The 22,574-nt window shown below is 48.9% G+C and overlaps 1 protein-coding gene across 3 annotated transcripts in view; it reads right to left on the bottom strand.

Moving 5' to 3' along the window:
- Positions 1–561: 561 nt before the first annotated feature.
- The window catches only part of Chit1 (chitinase 1), a 43,632-nt gene continuing 21,619 nt past the window's right edge, over positions 562–22,574 (bottom strand). For 2 of the 3 annotated variants that reach the window (XM_031382993.1, XM_031383001.1), the window contains exons 2-12: positions 13,265–13,401; positions 12,012–12,041; positions 8,795–8,996; positions 8,185–8,241; positions 6,907–7,072; positions 6,583–6,707; positions 5,585–5,708; positions 3,623–3,808; positions 2,686–2,793; positions 1,508–1,634; positions 562–1,009 (exon numbers count right to left, since the gene is read on the bottom strand). In XM_031382993.1, coding sequence (XP_031238853.1) covers positions 756–1,009; positions 1,508–1,634; positions 2,686–2,793; positions 3,623–3,808; positions 5,585–5,708; positions 6,583–6,707; positions 6,907–7,072; positions 8,185–8,241; positions 8,795–8,996; positions 12,012–12,041; positions 13,265–13,289 — 1,404 coding nt within the window. In that variant the 5' untranslated portion in view covers positions 13,290–13,401 and the 3' untranslated portion in view covers positions 562–755. Of the gene's footprint in view, positions 1,010–1,507; positions 1,635–2,685; positions 2,794–3,622; positions 3,809–5,584; positions 5,709–6,582; positions 6,708–6,906; positions 7,073–8,184; positions 8,242–8,794; positions 8,997–12,011; positions 12,042–13,264; positions 13,402–17,660; positions 17,711–22,574 lie in introns of those variants that run through there. The other variant, XM_031382984.1, reaches the window with a different exon arrangement.

Here is a 22,574-nt window from a genome sequence, read left to right as displayed (position 1 = left end):
AATCAATCTTCAACTAGGATGCCTGTAACATACAGATAATGATCATTCTATGTCCTCTACCTACGGGGAGCAGTGGCTGAGCTAAGTAAGGTACGTGAAAAATTAGTTCAGGCTCTTTATGGAGCGCCTGAGCCCAGACAGGCTCGTGAGTGACTCAATCCTCCGCAGACAGGAGGCTTCACTGGTGGATGCACACAGAGCAGTAAACTGGAAAAGCTCTTCTCTGCTGCCACCTTGTGTCCACTTGGGAAATGACAGTCTAGCAGAGGTTAAGCATCTCTTTCCCCAAGTGGATGTGTGGAGTCTGGCTGTGCCTTGTATGTGGGCCACCTGCGTACAGGAGGATGCCTGCAGGCTGGCGGACTCAGTGAGGTGAGACTTTCATGAGGCCGGGCACATTGGAAATGTAACTCTGGCTCTGACCTTTGCCTACTGTGTGCCATCCTTTCTTTCCTTTAACCTTCGCCTAAGGTGTGCCGCACTTTCCTCTTGCCCACTCCCACCCTCTCCTCCCTCCCCTAAACAAACAGTGTCGTGAGAGAGCTTCTTTAAGTCACAATGTCAGGGGTGAAAAATAAGTTTATTTTTCAGGTAAAGAGGCAGCCTAGAAGAGACAAAGAGGAAGCCAAGAAGCTGAGCAGAGGCTGGGTCACGGAAGGAACAGAGAGGCCTGCAGGCCCCAGGGCAAGCAGAGGCAGGCTGCTGCGGGATCCCAAGCCTGGCCTCAGACTGGAGTTGGATGGGGTTCCAGGGACTCAGCCCCAGGTACAGCATTTGCAAGAGGCTCGAAACACCAGGCCTGAGGGACAGCTCTGCAGGAACAGCCGCCCCCCTCCACAGTTGTAGAAACTGGACTCGTCTCCAGGGTTGGGGTAGACCCCATCAGCTTTGCCTTGACAGAAGTTATCTAGCCCGGGGCTAGGTCCCTGCTCTGGTTCAGAAGACGGGGGTGGCCCAGGCATCGGGGGTGGCCCAGGCACCGGGGGTGGCCCAGGCACGGATGGAAGACCTATAAAGACAAGGATGATTCAACCGATGTTGGCCCAAGAGATTCCAAACCACAGGCCGGGCACACAGCAGCAGCCACCGGAGGCACCAGCCCAACAAGCGACCTCCCACATCCAGACCGCAGCCACACCTACAGCTGGGCGCTGCCTGGAAGATAACCTGTGCTACCCAGTGGTAGACAGCACATACCAGCTACGACACCCAGCCATGTACCGACGAAGGGCCCCTAGGGGTTGCATACAACAGGGTGAGGGCTGGCTTTCTTCTTGATCAGAGCAAAGATTCCATCCTTCGGAGGGAATCTCTGTTACCACACCCCTGTCAGGTATTACCAGCGAGAAACAGGAAAGAGTGCGAAGCACAGTTTCGACAGTTTCCTTAGCTCCGCGTGGGCATGAACTTTTGAGAAATCACAGTATTGGGGGATGGTGTTTCCCCAGAAAGGCTTATGAGGGGGCAGGGTGTGCATCCCACTCTCTGGGTTCAATCCCTTACTCACTCAGCTCCTGCCGCAGTGTCCGGATGAGAGGGTACTGGCCCTGGTTGCAGAAGGAACCGCGGAAGTCATCCAAATCGAGGACCCAGACCATAGCCCCTCCCAGGCCCTTCTGTTTCAGATAGGCAACCTGGGGGCACGAGCAGATGGAGGTGATTAAAATACTGTCTACCGGCTGCTAGAGGCTCCATTGCCATAGGGAATGGAGTCTCAGCTTTCCCAAGTCCTGAAGCAAGCCTGCCCTTCATGTCTTCATGTCCTTGTTACCCTGTGGGCCCCTGAGGGAATACACTGAGCTGCGCCTTCCCTCAGAGAGCACCATGATGCTTGTGGAGAGGGCTGAGAGCTGATCTCACTCTTCTTCATGGGTCACCTTGTTCTCATAGTCCACCCCTACCTTCTCCATCCTGACTGCCCACACAGTCTCCTCCTGGGATGCCTCCTACCTTCTGGGCTTTAGGACTTGCCCCAAGCACACTTCCTCTACAAACTTTCCTCCATGAACAGCATCTTCTCTTTTCTAGATTCCCACAGAGCTCATCATCTGCATTTCTGAGAGACCCTGCCTGCCCCAAGAAGCCTGTTCACAAACAAGTGTGGCTCTGTTCCCTCAGGAGCTGAGGTTCTCAGGAAGAGAGGCCAGGAAATACATTAGGGAGTCCATATTAGACAGGATGAAAGGGTCCTATAAGTAAATCAATGACACACATATGTTCCAAATGTGGCCAACAGACTCGATAAAAGTCACATGTCCTACCATGCATATTTCTCCTTTCCACGTGTCTGTAGAGTTAATATTTTGGTAAAATACAAATCTTGTCAAGAGGACTTCTCAGTATAAGTCTCTCTCTCTCTCTCTCTCTCTCTCTCTCTCTCCCCCTCTCTCTCCCTCTCTCTCTCAGTGTGTGTGTGTGTGTGTGTTTGTGTGTGTGTGTATTTCTGTTAAACCATGGGCCTTGTGCACACCAGGCAAATGCTCTACCACTGAGCTACATCCCCAAACTTCATTGTGTCTTCATCAATAGATTATAATAACTGCTCAGGATGATGTCACATGAAGAGGGTGAAATGTTGGGGCCTTTACAAGAACACTCATCCTTGAGGAGAATTTAAGTGCTGATGTTATTGATAGGCCTCAGATCCGCCTGGGGCCACCCCCTCCCAACAGGGCTGGGCCTCACCTTGGCTCTGAAGCTTTCCACATCGTCAAAGCCCACCCATTGGTTGCCCTGGAAGGCGTAGGGCACCTTCTGGTCCTCGAGTCTGCGCACTTCCTTCCAGGAGCAGGCCTGCAGGAACAGAGCTGTGTTAGAGAAGAATAACACTAGTAGGTACTGATAAACAAGCCTGCCTCCATGTTAGGTTTAAAAATCACCTTATAGTGAACACAAACTAGGCTCATTCCTGTTTATGATTAAGTCTCTGTTTGCATGCCTCACCTGTAACTTTAACTACAAATAGTTCTATACTGCCTGTTCCAGAAAGTGGCAACCATAACTTTGTTTCAAAAAATGTTATGACCACCCATTGGTACGACCACCTTGGTATGACCACCTTGCAACTATGCCTTTGTTTCAGGAGGTCATCATGACTAGCTTCTAATGCTTATGTTCTGTTTCCGTGACCCCACCTGCTTGCCTGCCAAATCTCCTGAAACTCCCTACGCCTAAACTAGAAAATCCCTTATCTCCCCCATGTCCACTGCTGACTTTTTGAACCCCTTCCTTAGGGGGAAGCAGCCTGTGTACACAAGTAAAAAAAAAACTTGCTTTAATTAATTGCTTGCTTTAATTAATTTGGCTCCGATGGTTTGGCTTGGTGGTCTTTCTGGCATCTTTCGGGTCAACAGTACCTGTCCCCTCATGCCCAGATAAGACCGGAGATTAGAAAATTCCCATCTGAGAAGCCCAGAGAATGTAGTGGGTCTATGGAGTCACCTAGGACCACAGATTTAAATTTTAGGCTTCTTAGCTTAAAGATATACACAAGGGTGTATATCTTCCAGGATGGAATTCTCCATGCAAACCACCTTTTCTCAGAAGCTACGGGAGCAGCCCTCTTAACGATCAGGAGTCTCCGGGCCTCTAGCATATTCAGGATAGCTAAAAGCTGTCCTACCTCAAAGTAAGCCAGGATCCCATTGTCCTTAGTATAGGGGCCTGGGGCACCAGGCCCTGTGACTGGAGCCCCAATTCCGTTGTCTGATGAGGAGGCCAAGGTGAAGGAGCGTCCATAGGTGGGCATGCCAAGGATCAGTTTGCTGGCAGGGGTCCCCTTCTGTAGCCAGAGCCTCACAGCAGCATCCTGATAGAGAAGGGGGCCTGTTTATCTGTCTTTACCTGGGTTCAGGTTGCCTGAGAATGGGGTTCTAGAGGGAGCAAGGGGGCTGGGTCTCCTCTGCTGGACCCAAGGCTCTTCATAATCATCCTGCTTATACCCATCTTTCAATTCCACTTCAGACGCCTACACCCTGTGAGAGAAGCTGTGAGGCTCAATAGCCAGATTTGGGGCTTTGGAACCAGTCAACCATGCATCCAACAAGTAGTCACTGACAGCCCCCTATGCACCAGTCCTAGAGGCTTGGAATACATCACTGAAGAAAGCAGAGTTAGAAATTCCTGCCTCGCTTGGACAGTAAGGGTGTATGTGAGCCTAGCCGAAGTGACACAGGAAGCTGTGAGCAGGCTCTCTGTTAACTAGTATGGTGAGAAGTTTCACCTGGGAACAAGATGAGGGACTTGGGTTTGCATCCCTGGTGTCTATCCACAATCATGTGTTAACAGATGTGTAATCCCACGCCTGTGGCTGGAAGAGACATTTGATCTAGTGATACTGAATAACTATTGAAAGATGAAGATTTATTTATTATAAGTACACTGTAGCTGTCTTCAGACGCACCAGAAGAGGGCGTCAGATCCAGTTATGGGTGGTTGTGAGCCATCATGTGGTTGCTGGGATTTGAACTCATGACCTTCAGAAGAGCAATCGGTGCTCTTACCCACTGAGCCATCTCTCCAGCCCGAAAGATGAAAATTTGTCCTTAGGGCCTATCCGGTGGCTCAGTGTTCTCTTGGTGAATCTGGGCCTCTTAGCTAAAGACAGTTTTCATTGCATTGATTTCTTTTTGTTGGTCTGAATAAATTACCCACGTTCAAACCCTAGATTTCTGAGACAAAAACTCAGGTCCCTGAACGACAGGAGACTGGCCAGAAGCAATTCCCAGACACACAATTGGCAAGCAGAAGACATGTGGCCAAAGGCGAAGTCCTCCCTTTTCCAGCCCAGAGAATACCCGGCTGAGGGATGTCAGCCCCAAACAGCAGCCAGCTTGGTGTCTTTGTGTCCTCCACTGGGCTGAGCTGTTGAGCTTCCTTCAAAACCCATTCTATTTTCCAGATGAGGTGCACTGTAGGGCCTGATGTGGCCTTCTAGCCCACACCCACAGTACGAACTTTGTGAGAGAGTCAGAGACATAAAAATGTCCTACTCCTGCCCCCACAGAGATACAGGACACCAAAAGCAAAAGGCATTCCAAATTTACGGAGCACTGTGATGGCTGTCTTAAGAAAGAGAAATGGTATCATTATTCTTGACTTGTGACTATAGACTGGGCGTATATAAGCTAGCCAGACATCCCAGGGAGAAAGAGTTGGGCAGGAAATCCCAGCTGCAGTTTAAGGCCAGCCTACCCTTCCAGGGCCTGAGTTGTTTCTCCTCAAGTGATGTCCCTTGCAGAGTTGTCAGCCTTGGGCAAGGGATGGATGTGAAACACGTGGGAGCCATATTGGCTGTAAAGTCACGTTCCCAGGAGGCTTCCCCATTGGTTCCTTGTGTGTCTAATGTCATTAAAATGACTTCTCTGTTGTCAGCTAAGATCTTGCAGAGAAGTGACACTTTCCCCTCAGAAGTGGCATGGGACAGAACAAAGCAAGCAAGCAAAGACAACGGGAAAAGCCTGGTCCTTGGTGTCTTACTTGGTTTTCCTGCTTTTGTTTTAGGGAATTGGGGTTCAAATGAGGCCACTGCACAGGTCCTGCTGGACAGGGGACCCCCCCCAGCCTCACCCCACTGACTACTTACCACGTTTCGCTCAGCGGCCGCCCCACTCTCTCCTTGCCTTTTGTAGAGGGGGCTATTATGCCCTGTGGTCTTTTCCCAGGAGCTGTAGAAGTCGTAGGCCATAAGGTTGATGAAATCCAAGCTCCTGCAGGAGATGTAGGAAGGGGTGGGAACAAGGAGGAAAGATAAGGACATTCTCCATCCCTTACCCTCAGACCATTCCCACTCCCACTGTGGTGTTGGACATCGTCTTGGATGTCCTCCCCCTATCCCCCTCTTCAGCACCCTCAGGTGTTTTCTGGTCTGTGCGAGAAAGCTGGTTCGATTTGGCCATTTTGGAAGCAATCGGGCTCAGTGCTTCCAAAGCTTACATAAGCCCCCTGAGAATCTCACTAAAATGTAGGCTCTTACTCAGCAGGCTGCATTTCTAACAAGCTTTCACATCACACACCCCCCCAAACACACACACACACACACACACACACACACACACACACACACACACACACTCACTCACTCACTCACAGCATCTCTCTATGTAGCTGGCCTGGAAGTCAGTGAAGAGCAGGCTGATTTCAGACTCACAGAGAATTGTCTGCCCTTACTTCCTGGGTGCTGGAAATAAAGGCATGCACCACCACACCATCACTCAAGTGTCCTAGGGGCTGCAGCTCCACACGCCACACCGAGGAGCTAACACGTGACCTCCCATATTCTCGGAGATGCCTAAGGGCTTTGCTCTCCCTCATCCTGCCCCAACAGTGTTCTTTCTCTAACACTGGTGAGTACCCGAGGAAGGGAAGAACAAAGACCACCCAACCATTCCCACCCACCCACAGAAAGGATCTGAAATAGTGCAGTAGCCATGCAGAAAGCAGGGACTTCTCAGACACGCGATAACATCGGGAAGTCATGCTTTGCAGGCAGAGATCTGCTTCATTTGGGAAAGCTCAACCGCCCTGGGCTGCTCCAGCCTTGGCCTCTACTTGGGGGCTAAAAGTAGACCGCCTGAGACTCACAGGGCAATCTTGTCCACCTCATAGCCAGCATCCACCTGGCCTCGATCATTCGGTACAGCTGCAGTCAGAAGGAGGCGTTCCTTCCCTGAGGACTGGGCTTCCTCCTGGAAGGCTTTGGCCAAGTCCTGTGGCAAGGGAATGCAGCATGAAGGTAGAGCCAGTGGCTAGCAGGACCTTCTATGCTATTCCCCACTCTCCCATAGGTGTTCACACTCCACAGTCTGGAGCCACTGGCCCTGGGGGGCAAAGCAGCCTTCAAACATTGTAGGACCACACCCTGAGTCACCTGGCAGACTGTCTGACCCTAGTCCCTCCCAGCCATACCTGTATCAGGGCTGTGAATCTCTCTTTGTCTACTGCAGGGCTCTCTCGGCTTCCTGGGAACTCCCAGTCAAGGTCAAGGCCATCAAAACCGTTAGTGCGCAGGAAACTTAGGGCTGACTTGACAAAGATCTGCCGGTTGCTGGCTGTGGCCACCATGTCTGTGAACCTGTGGAATGATGAAAGGGGAGTGGCCTGACTTGGGCTAGACTAGAGGTCATTGTCTTGCTCAAGGGAAAACAGAAGTGCTTTCTAAGCCTACGTCAATGTCATCAGGGCTGCTCCAATCCCTTTGCAGTCCCTGAACTGTCTCACTGTCAATCAAAATTATCCTCCCCGTCCTCCCCACGCAGATTTGTCCCCCATGTAGTTAGGGGGACAAACAATGAGACTAGCAAGGAGGACCTGGGGACCCCCGTTTGACCTCCCTGGAAGGCTAAGTGGAGTGCTGTGTGTTAGGACTAACTTTTGTGCTATACAGAGCTCTTCCTGAATCTCCACGTTAGCCTGGGGACACATCTCCCCATCTCCCTTCCCAAGTGGACCCCAAAGAATTCTTAAGCTTCTTAAGGATCTTAAGTCTTCACACATTGATTCTATTTGGTTTACTATTATCAACTTCTAACTTAAATGAATGGTGTCAATTCTTAGGTCCGTGTTTCTGGGAATGCCAAGCTAAACATCCTAACAATGTTAATAAAAAAATGTTAAGTGTTATTTTGGGGAGTTGAGTCATAACAATCAGATTCTCAAAAGGTCTTATGGTCCAAAAATATTTTCTTAAATGTTTAAAACTTTGGGAACTATATATTGTAGATTTTTCTGGATTTCTAGCTTCATTATCTCCATAAATAAAAACAATAACAGAAATGGACAATAATTTAGCAGCCAAGCTCAATCTCGAGACAAGATATCCCATTCAGAACTCAAAAAGCAGACTGTGTACTGTCTAGGATCCCTGGTCCCTTTCTCCCTCCCCTTCGCCGCCGTTCCCCCCCCCAACCCCCCCCATCTTCCTGGAGGAGGAGACTGAGGCTGTAGAGGTCGAAGCTCTGTGCTGTTTTAGATTCTAGGCTTCCGATGAGACTACCTCTATGGCAACCGGGAGCCATGCTTGCACCACTGCCATCATGCATCCTGTTGAGTGTCTAAGCCTATGGTCTGGGACCCCACCCTTTGTCATGCTTTGGCCTGATCTAGTTCCCTGAGGACCGCTCCGTCTGCCCGTGTGCCACTTTCCCATCCTCGGGTTCTGCTGCCCACGTGTCCTTGTCTACTCACTTCTGGGTACCAAAGGTCCAGCCCCCGACGGCTAACAGGGTCTTGAGCTTGGGGTTCCTGAAAAGACAAGAGATGCGCAAGGCTGAATCCCACCAGCTCCGAGGACTGACAAAAACAATAGGTGGAAGGGGCAGTGGGAACCGGCCTGAACCTGCACCAGCCTGTGCGCAGGCCACCTCAGATCCGGAGAGGAGAGACTTTGTGGGTGGCATTGAGGACCCTGTGTCTAACTGGAGCAGCCTCGCACAGGTGCATGTACACAAGGAACTGAGGATTTAGTGACCAGAGTCCTCAAAGGGGCTTTGTAAGACAGCTGAAGATGGTTAAGGTTTAGAACATGCCCAAGAGGAAGAAAATCCCACAGAGTGGCAAACAGTTTTGCCGTCCTGAGCTTATTTGGATTTAAACCAGAGGACCCTTTACAGTTCTGTCACAGAGCCCCCGTCTCTTCTAGATAAGCTCGAGTTACCAGAGAGAGATGAGGTGACCTGTCCGGTGCCACACAGCGGGTCAGTGACAGGGTTGCGGGTGACGGAGAGTTTTCGGGACAGAGCTGGGGTAGGGGTGGAGCAACCCGCCCACCCATCGCCCCTCCCCCGCTCCGGCTCACTTCGTCTTTAGGCTGTTCAGCTCCTGGTAGAGAAGTTTGTCATTATGCTCAACGGTGCTGAGTTCGTGGTTGTTCATTCCAGCAAAAGCAAAGATGACGTGGGTACATAGGTTGGGGTCCACATCCCTGGGGAAGAATTGAGCTGCCCCTGTCCGGTACTGGGACCAGTTGGTGAGGTAGCAGACCAGTTTTTCAGCAGAGCCTGATCAGTAAGGGAGGAGGAAGAAGACGTTTGTCAGAGGCCCCTGGGAACTGGTGGCCTCTGCCCCAGGCCTACAGTACCCCTGAGTGTCTTATGTACCTAGACTGAGGTCTGGCAGCTAGAAATAAATGCGGCTTACTTTTGTTTAGGCAAACACTTCGTGGTAAGGAAAAAGCATTTACATAGGTTGGTCATAGGGGCCACAGGCCACCCATCTGTGCCAGAACCCTCATTATCAAGTTCACTTCATCATGGGCAACCTGAGGTTCCTGACTTGGGGACCCTTCTGAGACAGCATGACCCCTGAGAGGGCGGAGCGGATGCTAGGACCCTGGTCTCCTGACTCCTTGACATCCTAAGCCCACAGTCCAGGTCATTAGTTGCCAGGGCCTGCAGGCATGTCTCTTGCTGGCTTCAGACCCTGAAACCCACCCAGGCGGAACTAGGCAGCCCCATCACAAGACAAGGCCCAAAGGGAGTTAACTTGACGTGTTCTTTTGCCAAAGGAAGAGAGGTGGAACCGTCAAAACACAGCTGGGAATACTTCACAATGCCAATTAAAATGCAAATTCGTGCAGTAGCAGAGAGAGGCATTTCGGTTACCGGGCTGGGCTCATGTTTCTTTAATCTTCCATTAAAGTAGTTTGCATTTATTTGTTATTCCTTGTAAAGAGCCTACATTTATCAATGCCACAGCTAAGGTTCTAGTTAAGAGCCTATATTATGCAAGGGAAGGTGGATTGTGTCTGGTGTACTTATAACTCATGAAAGGCTGTGAGGGAGGCCCCTATGCCCAGGGGGCGCCAGTGCTGACTGATGGTCCCTTGGAGGGCATCCCTGAGCCAGGAGCGGGGCATCGGAGAAGTGATGCAAGAATTATTGTCTCCATTCCTGCATCACTCAGAACAAACTCTGGGTGTATCTCTTGTTCAGTCCTTGTCCATCTGGACTCTCTGGGGTCACTTCCGGTTAACTCTGCAATGTATGAGACAACCTTTTATGCCAGGGGCTTGGTGAATGGAGTCTAGGCTTTGGGACTTCCTTTTGTTCCAATAGGATCTCTTTACCACCTCCCAACTGTCCCTCTCTGTGTCCAGTGCCAATGAGAAGGTGGAGGAGGGAATGGGGGTGTAAGTGGAGACTGTGTTCATGAAGCCCCAGCCCTGAGCACATGGACAGCTCTAACAGAGAAGAGCCTTTGGGTAGTCAGTGGCTCTGACAGAAGTAATCCAGCAGCAGAGCTTGTTAGAAGGGGTGTGTGTATAAGGATCAGTGAACTCCTCGGAGCAAGAGGAAGAAAGGGAAGACACGCCCAGGGCCATGCAGGAGGGAATCAGGATGTTCTCCTGACTCCACATCTCAGCCATCATTCATCAAATGCTACAAATACATTTCATATAGCAGAGGCGATGCAGTGGGCAGGTGAGAGCAGGTCCTGTAGTATGTGAACCTACTGCTCAGCTAACCTAGCCTCCTCCTCTTGAACTGGGGGCATCTGCCCACATGAAGTGTCTCGTAGGATAACTCTATGGCTGTCACCCTGATGAGTGCTGACATAGGGTGAGTTCTGTTCAAGGTGCTTACAGACGTTAATCCCAGGTCCACACAAAGTCCTCTTACTATGCTACATTGATGGAGCCTGGAAGCGGCTGGGACTTTAGTCAGCATGTAGAGAAATTCCCAGCCTCACTACCTCTTCATCCATGTTACCCCACACTCCTGCCTGACTCCTCATCTGAGACCAAGAGGGAAGATGGGTACCTTGTGCTAAGTCTAGCATGTCTAACATCTTCATAATAAGAGCCCAAGGGGCCAGCATCTCTGGACCACTGATGCCCAGCAAGTTGGCGGGATGGGAAAGGGGCCTGGGAGTCTGAGTTGCCAATGCCTGGGAGATCTCTTAGATCTTTTTTGTTTGACATGGAAGCCCCCTTCTGACTCTCTCCAGCTCTGCACCATGAGCAGATGCAAGCACAAATATCCTCACTGGGCTACAGGGCTGGACCACAGGCCTAGTCTTGAGTTCCCTTACCTCTGGGCTCAGAGTCTGTGGGAGAAAAAGTTCAAGGTGAGAACTATAGGAGCTGTGATACATACTAGAAAGGGCGCAGATGCTGTGAGACACAGATGTGGGAACAAGGGACCTTGAGAAAGCCTTGAGAGAAGAGGACACAGCTGGTACTGTGAGCTGGAGGGAGCTCGATAGTGGGGAGGAGACAAAAACCTAGAAAAAGGAACGGTGGGGTTTTAGGGAAATAAGATCAAGGGGCTAAGCTTGGAAGGCTGGTCCTCCTAGTTTGTCAGGAGTTCTGAGTGTGTGTGTGTGTGTGTATAGTGGCTGAAATGGAGGAATATAATATAAACCATGTGTGTGTATGTGTGTATATGCACACACATGTGTATGTGCACATGTGTGTGTGTGTATGCATGAGGGCTGACATAGGGTGAGTTCTGTTCAAGGTGCTTACAGACGTTAATCCCAGGTCCACACAAAGTCCTCTTACTATGCTACATTGATGGAGCCTGGAAGCAGCTGGGACTTTAGTCAGCATGTAGAGAAATTCCCAGCCTCACTACCTCTCCATCCATGTGTATGTGTATGCATGTGTCTATGCACATGTGTGTGTATGCATGTGCATGTGTGGCTGGAGTGAAGGAATATAACATAAAGTGTGTGTGTGTGCATGTATGCATGTCTGTGCACATTTATGTGTGCGTATGCATGTGTATGTGCACATGTGTATGTAGTGGCTGGAATGGAGGAGTATAACAGAAGCAGTGTGTGTATACATGTATGATTTGACTGTGCACATGTGTGTATGCACGTGTCTGTGCACATGTATGTGTGTGTGCATGTGTCTTTGCACATGCATGTGTGTGCATGTGTCTGTGCACATGTGTGTGTGTGCATGTGTCTGTGCACATGTGTGTGTGTAGTGGCCGGAACAGAGGCATATAACAGAAACACGGATGGGCCGAGAGAGCAAACACTGGCCTCTAACAGGTTCCACTTACCCCACTGGACCATCAGCAGGGTCATCACACCTGAAATAATACAAGAAAAGAAGACAGATGTCACAGGTCATTCTCAGGGCCACAGGCCCAGGCCTCACCTGCTGGCAGAGGCAGGGCAGGTGCAGATGGCCAAGGAATGATGAGTTCACACGAGCCATGCTTTCTCCTTCCAGAGAAGACTCAGCAGAAGCCGTTCTTCTCTTCATTCAGGCTTGACAGCCAGGGGCCCATTTCTGTCCAGACTTTATCCTGGAAACTGGTGGGCATTTTCATGGCTCTGGGATTCCTCTAGAGCCTCAATGGAGGGTGGCGTGGATTTGGGGGGATTATGGGAAACCAGCAGACATGGTATGCAGAGAAAAAGGAGCTCTGTGGAAGAGGAGGAGAACCCAGCCCAGGGCTATGAAGAGCCCACCTGGAAGGGCTGGGCAGGAGACCCCATCTTCTGATTCCCCCTGGTCCCAAAGGCTCACATTCCTGCCACTTGCCACAAGAGGCTCAGACTGCTCCTAGAAGCCTTGGAGACCCAGGGCTGGCAGACTCCTTCAAAGAATTTGTTTCCACCTTTCTGGTGACTTTGCTTTTTCTTTTTAATCAAAAAGAAAAAAAAATCTGCACAAATTTTTCAAGGAGAGGCTGGAGAGATGACTGGGTGGTTGCGAGTGCTTCCTGCTCTTGCAGAGAACCTGGTGCAACCCCAGCACCCGTATCAGGTGGCTCCCAGACACCTATAATTCCATTCAGAGGAACCTGATGTCCTCTGCTGGCCATTGTGGGCACCTGGATACATGTGTTAAGCACAAACTCACTTAAGCACACACACACATAGTAAAATAAATTGTAAATATATGTATATATAATATACATATATAAAATAATATTTTTGTAAGAACATCTAGAGTTCTTTGCCCCCAGGCTGCCTTCCTGGAGGACAAGCTGTGTAAAGTTAGGGAAGGTGACCCTTGGCTGGGGCTTCTTGGACTAAATACTCAGGATGGAAACAAATAAACAAACAACAAAAACGGCCCCGTGAAGGGGCTCCCTGACTGTAGCTCCAGAACAGGGCCTATGGCTTCTGGGAGCTAGCACCCTCAAGCTGAAAACAATAGCCAAGCCAGGAGTCAGGGCCAGGTGGAATGAAGCAAAGATCTCACTAGCCCTTTTGCTTCCTTGCATAACATGAGGGAGCCACAGACTCACGCACTCATGACTCTCGAGGCCCAGCTCTGTCCCCCTGTTCCAAGGCTACTCACCTGCCCAGGCCAGGGACTGCACCATGATGCTGGCTCTGGGGAGTATCAGCTCTATCTATGTACCGACTCCACAGATCCTGCTCTGCTCTCTTCTGACTGGCTGGTAGCTGCACAACCAGAACTGTTGAAATCGGTGCCTGAGGGAGGAAGAGAGAAAGAGGAGGGCTGCGGGTAGCCATATCCAATGCTGCGGGTTGAGCAAACCTGATGCAGTGGTCTTGGGCAATTCTTGCTTTTCTGGAACGATCTAAGGATGAAAAGTGGGCTTTTGCTATTGCCAAACCAGGAGGCAGAGAGAAGAAAGTGAGAAGGGCCCACGGCCTTCCTGCCACAGCCAAGCACGATTCGACTCTGTGTGGGTTGGTGCGGGACCATACGCAGCCCCAAGCCGCATGGGGCCCACATGCACCGGGCCCAGAACACTCACGAGTCAGGGCGGTTGTGGGCTAGATCAACTCTCCCGCTCTTTTACAGCCTTCTTTTGAACTTGGTTCCTCCCTCTGTAAGACAATCAGCTCACAAAGATAGGCTATTTTCAGAGTGTTTTTTTTTTTAATTTATTTATTATTGTAAATAAGTACACTGTCGCTATCTTCAAACACACCAGAAGAGGGCGTCGGATCTCATTATGGATGGTTGTAAGCCACCATGTGGTTGCTGGGATTTGAACTCAGGACCTTCGGAAGAGCAGTCAGTGCTCTTACCCGCTGAGCCATCTCACGAGCCCTACAGTGTTATTTTTTATTCTCTTCGGGATACGAACTGTTAGACCCACGAGAGAGAAAGAAAAATCATGATTTTCCATGTTCTATGACCCAGGTATGTGGTGGCTTCAACAATAGGGTCTTACCATCAACTTCTAGAGGGGAACACAACATCTCTAAAAGAGGTAACCCATTCCTGACACGGGCCTTATTTATTTGCTTGTCTGTGGTGTCTAGTAGTAGAATTGTCACCCTGTTATAGGGCGGCTCCATTTAAATTACATACACACACACACACACACACACACACACAGACTTCTACAATAATGCTTTCATATGACTTTTTAAAAAATGTCTTCAGTGATGGTTTTCTTTCCCTGTATTCTCTACTTTACCCTGTTTTCCATCCCATCCCCTAATTTAACCCTTCCTGTTCTCTCTCCCTTCAATGGTTTATACTACCGCGTTCCATCTCTTCTTCCTGAATACCCACCATAGACTTTTACTAATTCCCTGACCTCTATGGGTACTCCAAAAGAAACACACACATAGCTCAAAATTTATTCACAAATGAGAGAAAACACATTGAGTTTGCCTTTCTGGGTCTGGGTTACCTCACTCAGAATATTTGTCTTTAGCTTCGTCCATTTACCCGAGAATTTTATAATTTCATTTTTCTGAGCATCTGAGCAATATCCCATTATAAATGTACCACATTTTCATGATCCGTCCATCAGTGATGGACATCAAAGTCGTTTTTGTTTCTTGGCTACTATGGCACAGCAGCAGTGAGCCTGGATGAGCAGGTATGTCTGTCTGCAGGAGGATATAGAGTCCTTGGGGGTCGGGGGGAGTGTTGCCCCACAGTGGTCTAGCTGGATCCTGTGGTAAATCTATTTCTAAATTTCTGAGGAAGCTCACACCAGTTTTCACTCCCGCCAGCAGTGAAAAAGTTCCCTTTTTCCCCATAGCCATGCCAGCATTTGTCACCTGGTTTTCTTTTTTTCTTTATAATCTCAGCCATTTTGACTGGCGTAAAAAGAAATCTCAAACTAGTTTTAATTTGCGTGTCCCTGATGGCTAAGGGGGTTGAGAATTAAAAAAGAAAAATTCTGAGCCACTTGTGTTTCAGCTTCTGAAAACTCTCTGTCTAGTTTTATGCCCCATCTTAAATTGGTTTGTCTTCTTGATGTTTAATTTTTTGAGTTCTTTGTATAGTCTAGACACTAATCCTCAGATGTGTAGCTGGTAAAGATGTTTTCCACGTTTTGTAGGCTGCCTTCACACAGATGCTGGTGTCCTCTGCTATGAAGAAGGTATTTAGTCGTGAAATCCCATTTATTAGTTGTTGGCCTGACATAATGCCTGTACCATCAGGATCTTGTTCAAAATGTCTTTTCCTGCGCCAGTGTGGTGGCGAGGTGTGTTTCTTGGAAGCAGCAGCAAGATGAATTCTGTTTCCTAATCTGTTAGTTTGTGTCTTTTTGTGGAGGAGTTGAGGCCATTCTTAATATTCAGAATTATTGCTGAAAGATGTATATTAATTCCTGTCACTTTGTTGCTTTTGTGTTTTCTCAGATCTGTGAAGAGAACTATAAATACACTCTCGAGGTCACAGGGAACACATAAACAAGGCCAAGACAAGCCATCAAAAGATACGCTCCCTCCGCTCCCATGGGTCCTTCTCTGCAAGTCCCTTGCCCATACTCACGTCCTTTTGTCTTGTTTAGTTTAAGGAAGGCCCCCTGTGTAACCCCTGGTTTAGAGATGTCTTCTGGAGCTTGGTAGACTCCCCTGACTGACAATGACTTGCCTTCCCTGAGAATCTATCCGTAGCCAACAATTCAGAGCCCCCTTCATCCTTGTCTTGACTGGCGACAGGCCCAGTTCCAGGTAGGTCCTGAGGAGGCATCTGGAGCTGCTCTGATACTTGATGCATGATACCAGGGGTATGCCCCTGGCCAGAAGACAGCATTCCATGGCCTTCTCCCTATCTTCCAGCAACTTCCTCCTGCTCCACCCCCTGCCCTCCTGTAATAACAAGGGCCCATCTTAAATAAAAGAAAACAAATAACCCCACATGAAACTTCATTTACATTAAAACAAGGAATAAAACCAGGCCAAAGGCTGTCACTGCTCAGAACTGAATTTTTGGTTGTTACACTGTAATACATATATGTATGTGGGTGTACACACACCATACACACACACACACACACACACACACACACACACACACACACACACGCACTCAAGGAAATAGCCCATCTTTCCTGGAGAAACAGAAATGTTCTGAAAGCCCCTGCATTGCACTGGCTGAAAATAAGCATAGTGAGGTGCTCCTGGGGAACTCTGGGTAGAAGGGAAGCAGACAGGAGAGCGGTTCTGAGCTGACTTTGAGATTGTGTCTAGGCTTTGGCACAGCTCTAGAGTGATCCGCTGCCCAGGCCTGCTCCTAATGGACATCAGGGAGTCCTTGGCGGAGGGTGTGCAGTGCAGGAGGTCAGACCATAGCCAGTAAAGCAGCAGAGGAAGCATCCCCAGGGATAACCCAAAATTCTACCCACGATAAAGGATCCCAGCCCCCAAACCAGGTCACCTTCTGTAGAAGACAGATCTCTGGTACCTCTGACATAATCTTCACAGCTCTAATTTCCATGCCTTTGTTTCTTGGTTCCTTCCTAGGGAAGCGCTCCTTAAATCTCACGGAGAGCCCTCTGGGTCACATCTTCCTCCCCACTCAGTTACCTCACACAGCCTTCCCCAACTCCTTTATAACTGATTGTTTAGAACAGCAAAGAAACAAGCACTAGTGTTTAGACAGGCAGCATGGGGTGTCCCAGGGGGCTCCCCAAGAAATTACTTTGGGGGCTTTAAACCCTCCCTTCTAATCTACTGGGTTTCCCAAGCTCTCCCTAAACAAATGCAAACACATCCAATGCGGAATAAAAGGAAGTTTCTAGACCAGTCCCCAGTCCTGACTGCAGAACAGCCTCCTCTGTGGTTAGCATCCATCTTTGCGGGCAGAGCTGGCTGATAGCAGTCTCCCCTGGCCTGTTTCCTCCTCTGTAAAATGGAGGCAAGACTGTCTTTTTGCTTCTGCTATAGACCAAATGGATAAGGTGTGAAAAGGCTTTGCTCCTGGCCAGGACCCAGTCAGGTCTCTTTGAGATGCTGCAGTTGGAATGTGATGTCCCACAGTTCCTGACTTGCTACACTGAAGCTTCTCATCTCTGTAGCTGAGTTGGCCACATCCAGGGCCGGGCTTGCCCTTACACTCTGTATGCTGTCCTCAAGAGTCAGCAACAACGGGGTGAGCACTCAATGGATGTCAACAGTGTTATCTCTTCCCTATACCAGAAAGAGACATCACTGAACACGCAGTTCCCCAGTCACCTAGTTTCTGAGTTAGGGTTCTACTGCTGTGAATAGACACCATGACTAAGGCAACACTTGCTTTTTGTTTTGTTTTGTTTTGGTTTGTTTGTTTTGGTTTTGGTTTTGGTTTTTCAAGACAGGGTTTCACTGTGTAGCTCTGGCTGTCCTGGAACTCACTCCATAGACCAGGTTGGCCTTGAACTCAGAAATCTGCTTGCCTCTGCCTCCCAAGTGCTGGGATTAAAGGCATGTGCCACCACTGCCTGGCTTAAGGCAACTCTTATAAGGACAACATTTAATTGGGGCTGGCTTACGGGTTCAGAGTTTCAGTCCAGTATCAAGGCAGGAACATGGCAGCATCCAGTCAGACATGGTGCAGGAGGAGCTGAGAGTTCTACATCTTCATCTGAAGGCTGCTAAAAGAATACTCACTTCCAGGTAGCTAGGATGAGAGTCTTAAAGCCCACACCCACAGTGACAGACCTACTCCAACAAGGCCACACCCACCCCAACAGGGCAGCACCTTCTAATAGTGCTACTCCTTGAGGCAAGTATACGAAAACCATCACACCTAGAAACTCCCCCTTTCCTCCACCCTCAATGGCCAGGGGTTACTAGCTGACATTCCTCCTGTCTATCTCCTCCGCCTCCACAATGGTGTCAGTTGGTACCCTGCACACTAACAGAGTCTCTTATCCTCGTCCCCTCCTTCCTCTCTGCCCTCTGTCAGGCACTTCCTGAGCAGCCAGGGCATCCTTTGAGACACTTTAATCAGACCCTGTCTGGTGTAGCTTCTTTCCATGACCCCCCTCAGTGGTGTTCATGGAATTTAGAATAACACCGGCTCTTTGACCTCATCTCTGGAAAGTTCCAAATGCATTCTTTGAGGAGGCCTTCCCACATGCCCTTGCTATCACCTGGGATATTCTTCCCTGCAATCTTCACACATTTTCCACTATTCAGGCTCTCCCTGACCACTCATGCATACATGCATGCATGTGCATACATCCATGCATCCATCTATCTATCCATCCATCCATCCATCCATCCATTCATCCATCTATCCACCCACTAACTATCCATCTATCGATCCACCCATCCATCCATTCATCTATCCATCCATCCATTCATCCATCTATCCATCCACCTATCTATCCATCCATTGATCCACCCACCTGTCCATCCATCCATCCATCCATTCATCCATCTATCCATCCACCTATCTATCCATCCATCAATCCATCCATCATCCATCCATTCATATATCCATCCATCCATGTATCCACCCACCTATCCATCCATCCATCCATCCATCCATCCATCCATCCATCCACTCATCCATCCATTTACTCTTTCCTTCCACCAGAATATAAGCTTTCTCTTGTTTACACAGTGTCTAGTAACTAGAGTATTTCCCAATGTGTATTTAATTCATATTTATAGGATAAATGAATAAATGTGGCTCACTGTGATATAGTGATATAACAAGACATTTACACAGAGAGGTCACAGGCAGCAGGATTGCGGATACCAAGGCACCTGGAAAATACAGGCATCAGCGGAGCTTTAAAGTAGGCTAAAGGTCATGAGAGTGAACTGCCAGATCCTGAGATCTGCCCCCAGTTACCGGCACAGAGCAGCTAACTCTTTGATATTGCCCAAGGGACACAGTCTGAGGTACAGTTTCGATTCTGATATTTGTCTTTTGTCCTTGGCATCTGACACAGTCCCTAGTCACTTGGGATTTCCTGAGTGACCGGAATATCATTTGCTTTAATGAAACGTCCCTTGGTAGTATGCCGTATGGGAACTGATCACCAGAAAAACCGATAATAACAGGAATCTTGCAATATTCAAGCCCATACTTCATTTCTGCACAAGACATTCTAATTTCCATTAAGAAGGAGCAATGAGAGATGGCAAGACAGCTCAGCAGGCAAGGTACTTGCCCCTAAGCTTGATGATCTGAGTTCAGTCTCTAAAACTCACCTAGTGGAAGGAGAGAGAGGTTGTCCTCTGACCTCCAGATGAACACTACGGCATGCATGTCATCCCCCAATAAATAAGCATAGATGATGTCAATATATTGTTATGGGGGAAAGCGGTTTGCATTGTGGATGCAGACTGAACAGATCTCCTCTACCTGCTCCCGAGTCCCTGGGGTTTATAAAGCTATATAAATCTACAGGACAGAGCAAATAGAAGATGGGGCAGAAACGTTTGGGAGGTCTCAGCAGGTATTGGGGAATGATCAGGTGTGTGTGGCTTAGCAGATCTAAAGAGGCTGAATCCTCAGGTTACATGGAGAAGTCAGAGGCAGCAGGAATGCCAAGGAAATGGGGATGCCAAGGAAATACGGGAGTCAGCAGAACTTAAAAGTAGGCTCAAGGTCATGAGAGTGAACTGTTAGCTCCTGAGATCTTCTCTACCCACATTAAATACAGGCATAGAGCAGTTTCTGAAGACTTGAATCCTAGCACGAGGTTGAGTGCTGTGGCAGATGCTGGATGGCAGGAAAACTGAATGCACACTCTACCCTCCACTGCAGCCCGTGAAATCCAGGGAGACGGCCAAAAACATTTCAGAAGACTTAGCAAAGCTGAAAGCTCCTGTAATGCTAGGGACGTTGGCAAGGCTCTAATGGAATAGCTCTCCTCTGCCACCCTATGGGGGGGGGGCTCAAATAAGGAGTCTCTTGAGCCTCCGGATTCCAATGGCTTTGGATGACTGTTGCTTATGGAAGAAAAGCCAGATAACCAGATGAGTGAGCAAAGAATTCCAGACAGAGAACGAACACACAGAAAAAAAACAACTTCGAGAATCCAGAGCCACACCTGTGAATGATTCTGACCTTCTAATCTCAAACATTTATGCTCTGCAAGCACCTGGGGCCAGCAGTGAAACCATTCATAAAGAGGCAAGAAGGAAAATTCAGTTCAGCCAGACTTAGCCAGGTTGGATCAAACGTCTGCAGTCGGATGCCAGGCTGCTTATTGTAAGCATATTTAAACCCAGGACAATTTGGGAAAGGATTTCTGGTATAGTACAAACCCTAGGGCACAAGGAGGCCTACTTACATCAAAACTCAACCCAACTGCACATGTCACTTCTTCCAAGATGGCTTCCAGAGCGAGGCCACATGCATGAGCTTAAGGCCTTAGGAAAGATCTGGTGTGGTCTGGGTCATACAGTGTATAGAGGTCATTTGAGTTATTAGCTACCCCCAGTCCTTGTTGCGGGAGCTTGGGGGAGCCCCTGACTATACATATGATATAAGGACAATCAAGACTATTAAGAATATACTGTCCTGGTTGTGGGAGCTTGATATGGCTTGTCCCTTCAGATAACATAAATTACCAGGTTGTTAAGCTTAATGGGACTGGCTTCTGCCCTAGTTCTTGTCCAAATCCCAGTCTTTGGGGGTAGAAAAACAGGTTATACATCCTCTCCTTTAAAAAGATAACTGTGCCTGGTTTCCATGGTGATCTGTGGGTGCAAGGACCTTTGTGCTCCCAAAATTGCTCACTAACAATGAGCATATGTTACTTAATTCTTTAAAATCGCTTTATACTGTCAGGCATGGCGGCACACACCCTCAATCCCTGCTCTTAGGAGGCAGAAACAGGCAGATCTCTGTGAGTCTGAAGCCAGTCTGGTCTACATAGCCAGCTCTAGGCCAGCCAGGCTACCTAGTAAGGGCAGGTCTTAAAATAAAGTACCTTTAGACTAATTAGGGGGCCTAAAATCTGGGTCAGGGAAGATACACATTTTAGAAATCTGCTATACAACACTGTTATAGTTAGCTATTCTTTATTGCATCCTTTTAAGGAGCTCAATTTGCATAGTAATTGTTTTATTGAGAAAATTAAACTAAAAAACAATACTGTGCCTATTTGTTGAACATCTGTGGGGAGCGGTGGAGCGGGAGAGGCATTCGCCATGGCAAGATGGCACCTACTTCTGCTGTCAACTCCTAGTAAACAACTGTTTGCGCATGTGCGTAGAGTGAAAAGACGCCATGTCACGGCCCATTCCGGGGCGTCATGAGGGGTGATGAGCAAACAGCCAATCATGGGCAGACACGCCGCGCTGTGGGCGGACAGCTGGTGCCGAAAACCCGAAAACCCGGGACACCGGGGGAGCCTTACAACAGCTGGTAGTGTTCAGAACTGCAGGACAAGGTAAGCTCTGAGAGGCATGCTGCTTGATTTTAATTCCTCCAACCCTTCCTCAAGGTTAGAGAGTGTGGCCAAAGTTGCGGTAATCATGCTAATGGCGCTTGTTATGATGTCTATTTGGCATTTGATACATTCTTGCCTGGAGGATGAGAAATGCCCCGCCTCTGTGGTGTCGGGGGCACTTGAGGAGTTACAAGATAGCATGTCAGAAACAGAGGGGAGAGTGGGGACTAGCCAGGATAAAAGGGAGAGAAAGAAGAGAAAAAAGGATATACCCAAGAGTACAGGCCCTTCCGCTTGACCTGCGGAAGCGAGAGATAAGGGAAAGGACGCCCTGGGAGAGAAAACTAGAGAAAGGGATGGAGCCTTCGAGACGGAAGCCCCTCGAGCCTGATAGCTCTGAGGAATTGAGCCCTCCAAGGAGGAGGACTTGGAGGGAGAAGCGGCTCGCTATAAGGAAGAGAGGTATCATCCGGATGAGCATTCACCGCCTCTCCAGAATCGAAAGCGAAAGGGAGCGAGGGAGCGAGAGATCAGAGCCGCGGAACGCTTTATGCTGTCCTGCCTGCTCTTCCAAGTGCACAGGGCCTGGGTTTTCCCTAGCGGCCATTGAGGGTTCGATGCCCACACCCTGGCTTACAGAGGAGGCCATGTGGGTTCCTCAATGGCCCCTATCCTCTGAAAAGCTGGAAGCTGCCACAAGGCTGATTGAGGAGCAGCTGCAGCTAGGTCATTTAGAACCATCCACCTCGCCCTGGAACACACCCATTTTTTGTTATAAAAAAGAAATTGGGGAAGTGGAGACTTCTCCATGATCTAAGAGCCATTAATGCACAAATGCGGCTGTTTGGCCCTGTTCAACGAGGCCTGTCACTGCTCTCTGCTTTGCCTAAATGCCACGCACACTTTGCTTAAGGCAGTATGTGAGGCGTAAACTTCAAGGAAAGTCAGTCTCCTGCCTCCACATTGTTGCCTGGCACCACAAACTCAGAGGTGGCCCAGATATGTCCTTGTACTAGTGTGCTAGGAACTCACCAAGATATCATTTTC

The sequence above is a fragment of the Mastomys coucha genome, unplaced genomic scaffold (genome assembly GCF_008632895.1).
Source record: "Mastomys coucha isolate ucsf_1 unplaced genomic scaffold, UCSF_Mcou_1 pScaffold1, whole genome shotgun sequence".
NCBI lineage: Eukaryota > Metazoa > Chordata > Mammalia > Rodentia > Muridae > Mastomys > Mastomys coucha.
Note: the sequence above shows the minus strand (reverse complement) of the source record. Positions and strands in the feature narration are given on the sequence as shown.